Raw genomic sequence first — 9,168 nt, 5'->3', positions numbered from 1 at the left:
TCTCCTGTTTGTTGCCCAAGTTGTGTGCATTCATATAGATACACTTCAGCCAGGCCATTGATTCCACCACCTTTTTCTGCTGAGAAGCCCTAATTCCTTTGTGGCCATCATCAAGTGCTTCCACGGCTTCTGACACATCAATAACTCTTGCATTTCTCTTACTGCGTGGCTCTCCATCCCCTGCTTCCACTGGGACAGCAGACCCAAAGGCCTTGGCAGCACTTCCCTCAAATGCTGGCATGCCCCTCTTGGGATCACCTCTGCCACACCTGGTTTCTTGCCCTTCCCCCTTCAAATCTAGTTTAAAGCCTTCTCAATGAGTCCTGCTAACTCCTGCCCCAGGATCCTTTTCCCCTTTTGAGACAGGTGCATCCCATTTGTCGCTAGCAGGCCAGGTGCCATGTAAGCCAAGCCATCATCAAAAGAACAAAAATCCTGTGTAGTGACATGAGTCCTGCACCAGGTATTGATCTGCTGGGTCTTCCTGCACTGTTCTTCATCCTACCCTGCAACTGTGGGGATAGAGGAGAACATGACTTGTGCTCCTGATCCCTTGAGCAGTCATCCCAAGGCCCTGAAGTCTCTCTTGATTGTCTTTAGATTTCCATTTTCAGTTTCATCACTGCCTACCTGAATCATTATTAGGGAATAACAGTGTGAGAGCCTAACCAGGGCAGGAAATTTTATTTTCATGTATTTAACCCTGGCCTCAGGGAGACAGCAGACTTCCCTGAGAAGTGGGTTAGGCCTGTATATAGAGGCTTCTGTTCCCTTTAAAATGAGTCTCCTATGACCACAACCTGTCTCTTTTCTTTGTGGGAGATGTTTTGATGGAGGGTGCAGGGTGACTGCTCCTCTGCGGCACCTCCAACTTAGTGGAACTGCCTCCCTCAACGTTGTTGTTTGGTTCCACTTGCAGAGCCTCACACCTGTTTTGCAAGGGAACCTGAGCAGGTGGGGTGGTCACAGTAGGGCCTCTCCTCAGGAACCTGCTGCCATTTCCCCCTGTTCCTCAAGTCACTGCATTCCACATCCTGAGCCTCATGCTTGTTGAACAGAGGCATCTGAGAGGGCAGGATGGGTGAGGGGGTGTTTCTCCTGCCACCCCGAGTGTGGGCGTTCATCCATTCATCCCTTTCCCTTGACCTGCCTTCTTCAGTCAGGCAAGGGGAGGATACAAGAATCCCCTGATTTTCATTTCTGGCTGGTGATCTTACCTGCCCCCGGGAGGCCAGAGCTTGATCCAACCGGTCAATTTGCTTTTCCAGCTCCCTGATACTTCTCATCCTTTCCACCTCCTCCCTCAGCTCTGCTACCGGGCTGAGCAGGTCATCCACCTGCTCACACCTCACAGAGCTGTTTACTGCCGCTCCATACCAGTGAAAGGCTCTGACGTTCTCTGCAGACTGAGGTCTGGGTGGCTGCATGTTCCTGTGTCTGGTTTGCCACCTCTTTCCTGTTGAGTGCCAAATACTTAACTTTGCTCCGAGTGGAAACCATAGTCAGCTCCTTCTGCACGGTGACAACAAACAAGTGCGGTAATTCACAGGAGCTTGCAGAGCTTCCTTGCCCTGCTTGCTTGCCCTGCCTGCGCAAACTGCTGCACTAACTACCTCACCTCTCTTTGCTGGCCCTGTTCACCGTGCTTCTGGTTGGTTGCACTCCCCAGAAGGGAGGGTTTGGGCAAAACAACTCACTTCTGGTCAGTACTGTGAACTTCCCCCTAATCTGAAGATCCCAGACCCATTCCCAGAAGAGTCTTCCTAACTAGCATGAAGAGCGAACAGAGAGAGGAGATGAACCGCCCCCTCTTATCTTGCATATAAAATGACCTCACGCATGACGTGAGGTGGTGGTATATACCAATATCTTCAACAAGTCCACCCCTTCTCCAGAGGACATCATGGGACCGGTCAACCTGTGGAGCGGTGATATCTTTCTCTCTCTGATATCTTAGTTTTCCTTCTCTTTCTCTCTTTTCCTTCTTCTTGAACATATAAAAGTAACATCATTGTAAGTTCTGCTGCTAAAGTCTTGTTAAGTTTTGTGGTATATTAATATATTTTTGCCAAGACACTAATTGCTGTCATTTGTATTCCACTAAGTGCTTTTAGTAAGTTCATCATTGAATTTGACCTCTGGAGGGATTGTCTGTCTTTCACTTCGCATTACCACACAGAAACACCCAGAGTTAACTCACACCTGATCTCACCTGGTGACACAGGGTGCGCGTCATATTCAGAGTTAACCTAATCCCACTTGGTGGAGAAGGACATCTGCATCCCCAGACCCATGGGCAGCAGGTTTGGGGGGATTCTGCCCCTCTGCCCCTCTGCCCCGCTCTGGTGAGACCCCCTGCAGTGCTGGTCCAGCTCTGGGTTCTCAGCACAGGACACACATGGAGCTGCTGGAGAGGGGCCAGAGGAGCCACAGGAATGACCCGAGGCTGGAACAGCTCTGCTGGGGACAGGTGAGAGAGTTTGGGTGTTCAGCTGGAGAAGAGAAGCTCCAGGGAGACCTTAGTACGGCCTTTCCAGACTTAAAGGGGCTGATAAGAATGATGGGGACAGACTTTTGAGCAGGGCTTGTTGTGATAGGACAAGCATTAATGGTTTTAAACTAAAAGAGGAAAGATTCAGGCTGGACATGAGGAAGAAATGTTTTACAGAGAGAGTGGTAAAACACTGGCCCAGGTTGCCCAGAGAGGTGGTGGATGCCCCATTCCTGGAGACATCCCAGGCCAGTCTGGACAGGGCTCTGGGCAGCCTGAGCTGGTGAAGATGGTCCTGGTCAATGCAAATTATTGTATGATTCTATGAGAAGTGGCACTCTGAATTCTTAAAATTTTAGGTTGTTAACCCTGGGGTCTCACTGCCCTGAGGTTCATCATCACCCTTGGTGTGATACAACTCAGCAGATATCAACCTTGGGGTTGCTAACTCTGGGGACCCAACACCATTTCAGCCCATCACTTTCGGGGTGGATAACTCTATGGGACTGTCACCTCAGCAGCCCATCAACCATGGGCTGATTAACACTGAGGGCTTATCACCCCTAGAACCCACTCTGGGTAGTTAACAATCATCCTTGTTGTCATTAACATTGGGGGCCCATCAGTGAGTGGACCCATTGCCATTGGGCTAGTTAACCCTCAAGTTCCCATCGCCTCTTTGACCCCATCACCCTTAAGGTGGTAAACCCCAGGTGGCCATCACCTCAAGGGCCCATACCCCTTGGAGCGGTTAACCCTGGGGGTCCATCACATATTTGGCCCATCACCCTCAGGGTGGTTAACCTCCAGGGCCAACATCGTTGCGCACAACCACTCTTTGAAGTGGGTGACATTGGGGCACATCACCCTTGGGGTGTTTGACTCTGGGTTCCCATCAGTCCTTGGGCCTTTCACCCTTGGCGTGCTTAACTGTGGGACCCATCAACCTTACAGTGGTTAACCCTGGGGGCCCATCGCTCTTGGGCAGTTAAAGCCAGAGCAAAACACCCTTCAGGCACATCATCTTTGGGGTGGTTATTCCCACGGGCTCATCAGCTTGGTTTAGCCTTTGGGCCCATCACATTTATGGCCCATCGCCCTTGGGGTTGTTAACCCTGGGGGCCCATCACCCTGGATGACCATCACTTCTTGCTTTGAAGGACCTTGGTCTGTGGGCATTAAGGTGACCATAAGTGGCAACATGAGTAGAAACTGTCACCATCCTGGGTAGCACTCAGGGGTGTGGCAGTAGGGTCATCCTCTCCTCTCAGCACTGATAAGCCCACCCTTTGAACACTGGATCCAAGTCCCAAGCTACCAGTACAAGAGAGTGTGAGTGGCTGTGAGAGAGTCCAGTAATAGGTCCTTGAGATGCTTCATGTCTGAGAGACTCTTGGAAGTGCTGTGTGACCCAGAATTGTTCAGCCTGGACATTTGACTCTAGGGAGTCCCACACAGGTGGGATCTCAGCAGTGGCAGTGACAGGACAAGAGGTGCAGGGCACAAATCCAGACACAGAGTGATTCAGGACACTTTTTTTACTGTGAGGGAGACTGAGGCTCCTTGGGAAATTCTGGGGTCTCTAACTGTGGAGGGATAACAGGTCACCTGGATGTGACTACAGTGCTCTCCCTGGGGCTTGCCTGAGCTCCCCAGCACCCCTTGAAGGGCCCTGCTTCTTCCCAGGGTCTCTCAGGGGCCTCCTGAGCACCTGTGAAGTTCCCTGCAGCCCTCCCAGGGACTCTCCTGAGCTGCCCAAGGACCCTGTGAAGGTCACAGCTGAGCCCCACAGACCCTCCTGAGCCCTCCAGCACTCCAAGAAGCTCCCTGCTGACCCCCAGAGACCCAGGCCCTCCCAGGACCCCATGAAGGTCTCTGAAAGGGACCCACAGAGTGTTTACCAGCAGGGGGACAGCAGGTGACAGGGTAGGGGCTCAGTGTCTCCCCCAGGCCAGTGCATGAAGGCGGTGGGCAGCATTGTGCAGCCGCTTGCGGTGCTCAAGACAGCTGTGCAGCCCAGGGGGGACGGACGCCAGCCCCCACCGCAAACCCCAGCACCCAGCAGCGATAGTTCCCGTTGAATCATTGTCCCCACCATGCAGCACGCCCCTGGCACACAGGTCTCCCCAGGATCCACCGGCTGCCAGCAGGGCCTCCAGAGCCACCATGGGTGCGTCATGGCCACTGCGCCCTGGCCACCCCTCCAGTGCCCAGCCCATGTAGGCCACATCCCGCTCAGCTGGTGATGGAAGAGATGGCACCTGTGGTGGGCCATGACCCTCCAGAAGCCCCCGGGATTCTAGGTACCTGCAGGGATATGGGAACATTGAGGTTACTGGGAACACTGGAGACATTTGGGGACATGGGGACACTGGGGTCACTGGGGATATTGGGGTCAGCAGGGACACTGGACACATGGTGACAGTGGAGTCACTATCTACGCTGGTGTCACTGGGGCCATCGGGGTCATTGGTGTTACCAGTGACTACAGGGTAATCAGTGACACTGGAAGTCACCAGGTTACGGCTCTTCAGCAGCCTATGTGACACCAGGTACCTGTGGGGACACTGGGGACAGTTAGAACACCTGGGGGCACCATGGCAGTGGGTGCAGTTGGAACACGAGGGAAACTTAGAGCACCAGGGGCACTGAGGTCAGTGCGGGTGTGGGGTAGCCCTGGGCCACATTCCCAGAGCTGAGGATGGCAGGACTGTCAGGGACACTGAGGGCAGCAGGGACAGGATGGGCACTGATAACCCTGCAGACAGACTGGGCACCAGGGTCAGCAATGACATCAGTGACAGTGGGACAGAGGATTCTGGAGACATCCAGGCACTGGACCAGAGCACTAACACCAATGCACTGCATCTCCAGGACTGAGAGAGGGCCTTGCAGGCACCAGTGACACCAGTGACCCCCTGAGCCCCTTCCAGTACCCCCTCACCGGTGCCAGGCATCCCCAAAGAAGGACCAGGCAGCAGCATTGTCTTCCACAGCCATGCCAGCTCCCTCCACGTAGTCCCATGCAAGGGGCAGGACTCGCAGCAGCTCAGCCCCCCAGCGCTCTGGGGGCTCTCCCCGAGCCCCCAGTGCCCCAAAGAGGGCCACTGCCAGAGCCCCGAGGTACCCTGCAAGGACAGGGATTTCAGGGGGGCTGTAGTGTCCCCTCCTCCCCTCTCCCACTCTGCCTGGCACCTACCAGTGGGGTGGTGGTGAGTCATGCGCCCACTCTCGATGCTCACCCGGATCAGCGTTGGCAGCTCCCAGGCATGCGGGTACCTGCATTGGTATCAGCCCTGTCTCTGTCCTCTCCTGTCCCCTCCCTGTCCCTGTATCCCTTGTTCCCTATCACCATCCCACCACCCTTGTCCCTACTGTCCTTGTCCCTGTTGTCCCCATCTCCCCTGGCCCTGCCACCTCCATGTCCCCCTCTCATCTGTTCTGTGACCCCTATGTCACATCCTCTTTATCGATGTCCCCATGTTCTCTGTCCCCTATGACACCCTGTCCCCAGTCCCCCAGCTCAGACAACCCTGGATCCCCCATCCTCATTGTCTCCAGCTTCCCAGCTCCAGCACCACCATATCCCCAATGCCTGGTCCTTGTCCTCTCCAGCTCCAACACCCACATGACGCTATCCCCCTGTGTCCCCACTCCTCCACTTCTCACACCCCCATGTTTCTGTTACCCCATCCCTAACACTTCATGTCCCCTTCCCTCCAGCTCTGTCACCCTCACGTCCCTATCCCCCAAGCTCTGACACCGATGTCTCCCTGTCACCATGTCTCCTTATGCCCTCTTGTCCCTGGCTCCCATGTCCCCATGCCCCCTTGGTCTGAGAGACTTGTGTCCCAATCCCTGTTCTCCCCATGTCCCTGTCCCTTCCAGCTCTGATGCCCTCAGGTCCCCACTCCCCCAGCTCTAACACCCCAATGTCCCCACACCCCGTGGCCCCATCTCCCTATGTCCCCTCCCATCCCTCCAACTCTAGAACCCCTGTGTCCCTGTACCTGACTATCCCATGACCCTGACATCCCATTACCTGACAGCCCCGCTATGTCCCCATCTCTCCATCTCTGACACTCCAGTCCTGTCCCCCTTGTCCCCTTGTCTCTATCCCTGCCCCAGCTCTGACATCCCCATGTCTCCATTGATCCAGCTGTGACACCTGTCTCCCTGTTCCTGGCCCCTCTGTGTCCCTTTCCTCTCCATGTCCCTGTCCCCGACTCCCCTGTGCCCCCATTCCACCTGCTCTGACACTCACATGCCTCCAGCTCTGATGTCCCCAACCCCTTCCTGTTCCCATCTCTGACACCTCTGTCCTGCTGTCCCTATGTGTGCCCCCACGTTCCCATCCACCCCGCCACTGTCCTTTTCCATGTCCCTGTCCCTACCTGAGGCCGATGGCCAGGCTGCGCATGGCAGCCCCACAGCCAGTGCCGGTGGGGTTGAAGGGGATGCGATAGCCCTCAGGCTCCCCAGGTCGCAGCTGCGAAGTGCCTGGGGGAAGTTGGGGGTGTGAGACCTCCTGGCACAGCCTGGCTCCCTGCAAACCCTCGGACCCCACTCACCCAGGATGCTGGTGGGTCCTGGCTTGCGACCCTCCATGTCACCCATGGCAGCCACGTAGCAGCGAGCCAGCTCCTGCAGGAGGGGTTCCCCCTCCAGGCCTGAGGGGGGGGTTAGTGAGTACCCCCTGGGCCACCCGAACTGGAGGGGAGGGAGAGGTCCCATGCACCCCCCAAAACTGAAGGGAAAGAGGAGGAGCCTCACTGCACTACCACCAAATGGTGGAGAAAGGGAACACCACTCCATAGACAACCCAAAACTGAAGGGGAAGGAGGACACCCCCCATAGACATTCAGAAGTGGAGGGAAAAGGGGACACCCCCATGGACCCCCAAAACCTGAGAGGAAGGGTGACAGCCCCCATGAATACCTAAAAACTGAAGGGAAAAGGGGACATCCCAACATGTGCTCTAAAGCTGGAGAGGAAGGATGACATCCCCCATGCACCCCCCACTCAACAGGAGAAGTGGGACAACATCCATCAACACCCCAAAACTCAGGAGAACTGGGGAATCCTCCCGAGAACCCTAAACTGGGTTGCAAAGAGGTAACCTGGCCCCTGAGCCCTCCAAATTGGGAAGAGGAAATGTACTGCCCCCCCACCCCCCACCCCAGCACCAAATATGGGAGGAAACAGAACACAAATTTCTACAAACTGTGAGGAAAAATAAGACCTCCTCGTCTGAGGGGAAATGGGGATGCCCCCGATTTTTTGGAGGGGAAATAGGAAGCCTCACTGGAGGCCCTAAAAAGAGGTTGGAATTAGGATGCCCCCAGCACCCTTCCTGGGCTGGCTGGGGACCCCCAAAAGCCCTCACAGGGACCCTCCAAGTATACAAGGACTCCTGAACTCTCTCAAGAACCCCCTATAGCAGCTCAGAGGTATAAGAGGGACCCCCAAACCTCCCCAGAGACCTCCCCATATAGCCTATGGGTATAACAGGGACCCCCACCATGCCGCCCAAAGCTTATAACAGGGATCTTCAACCCCTCCAGGGAACCCAAAGAGTAACAGGGACACCCCACAGCCCCAGAACACTCCACTGTGGGCCTGGCATCCAGTGGGGACCCCACCCCCCTGGGGACCCTCGCCTGTGTCTGTGCAGTGCAGGGGAGACCCTGGCTCCCCTCCCCCGCACCTGTGGCCAGGCCTTCAGCAGTCGCGAGGTGGAGGATGGTGTCATCACTGACGGGCCACTCGGGGGGCTTGAGGGTGATGGCCTCCAGCCCCCCCAGCTCAGCCAGCTCGGCGTGGATCTGGGGTCCCGAGGTGCAGTACTCCCAGAGGCCCGCCCGGTACCCAAGAGCATCCCCCACCCCGCTCAGCACCATGGCTGCTTCGTAGGCTTCCACCGAGGGCACCCTGGGGAAACAGTGGGGCTTCAGTGGGGGTCCAGCTATGGGGCGCTTGCCGGGAGCCCCGGGGGCACTCACGTCTCCTCCATTGCAGCAGCAGCTGGGGACGCCCATCAGGTTTGGGGCACGGTGCCAGCGCTGGCCGGGGGCCCTTAAGGAGGATGAGGTGCCCAAAGAGGGCTGGGGGTACTCAAAGGGGTGTGAAGGAGCTGGGGGGCACCCAAAGGGGACTGGGGGACATCCAAAGGGACCTGAGAGGTATCCAAAGAGGCATGGAGGCACATGTGGGGCACCCAGAGGGGCACATAGGCACATGGGGGGCACTCAAAGGGAACACCCAGAGTGGGGAGCAGCCTCAAAAGGATTTGAGGCACAGGGTTTTAGCAAGGTCCGGGGAACAGCAGTGACAGAGAGAAAAGGAGCATCTCCAAGGGAAAGTGTTTCTGCCAATTATTTTCCCTTCCTTGTTTCAATGGGACAGGGCAAAAACACAGCCCTGAGCCATATTTTGGGGCAAGATCCCCAAAACTCCTATTGCGTGGGTCCAGCTAGGATGGGGCAGCAATATGCAGCCCTGCTCTGACAACTGTTGTCATCTTCAACATGAAACCACTCTGGTTTGCTATTCAAAAATAGTAAATTAATGTTAGGTGGTGGGCAGCGAGCAGTTAAAAGATCATCCTTAAATTTCAGAGCCTTAATTACGGATTCAAGCAGCAAAGCACTGGCGCAGGTCCTGGGCCAGGCCCGGAA

The 9,168-nt window shown here is 55.8% G+C and overlaps 1 protein-coding gene across 1 annotated transcript; it reads right to left on the bottom strand.

Moving 5' to 3' along the window:
* Positions 1–4,011: 4,011 nt before the first annotated feature.
* On the bottom strand, positions 4,012–8,611 carry LOC102084426 (ADP-ribosylhydrolase ARH1). Its single transcript, XM_013370383.3, has 7 exons — positions 8,494–8,611; positions 8,199–8,422; positions 7,063–7,161; positions 6,886–6,991; positions 5,691–5,770; positions 5,436–5,619; positions 4,012–4,798 (listed from the first exon to the last, which is right to left on the bottom strand). The coding sequence occupies exons 1-7, from the start codon at positions 8,502–8,504 to the stop codon at positions 4,426–4,428; spliced, it is 1,077 nt and encodes a 358-aa protein (XP_013225837.1). The 5' UTR covers positions 8,505–8,611; the 3' UTR covers positions 4,012–4,425.
* Between the last annotated feature and the right edge of the window lie 557 nt (positions 8,612–9,168).

The sequence above is a fragment of the Columba livia genome, chromosome 21 (assembly GCF_036013475.1).
Source record: "Columba livia isolate bColLiv1 breed racing homer chromosome 21, bColLiv1.pat.W.v2, whole genome shotgun sequence".
In the NCBI taxonomy this organism is placed as follows: Eukaryota; Metazoa; Chordata; class Aves; order Columbiformes; family Columbidae; genus Columba; species Columba livia.
The sequence above is the reverse complement of the archived record's forward strand: the minus strand, read 5'-3'. Positions and strand labels throughout refer to the sequence as shown.

What these genes read in the sequence shown, in the direction of transcription:
- LOC102084426 (XM_013370383.3), bottom strand. An exon ending in TGCTGAAGGCCTGGCCACAG is followed by an intron (nt 7,162 to 8,198) that starts GTGCGGGGGAGG and finishes CCCCCCCCTCAG; the next exon opens with GCCTGGAGGGGGAACCCCTC. An exon ending in AGGACCCACCAGCATCCTGG is followed by an intron (nt 6,992 to 7,062) that starts GTGAGTGGGGTC and finishes AACTTCCCCCAG; the next exon opens with GCACTTCGCAGCTGCGACCT.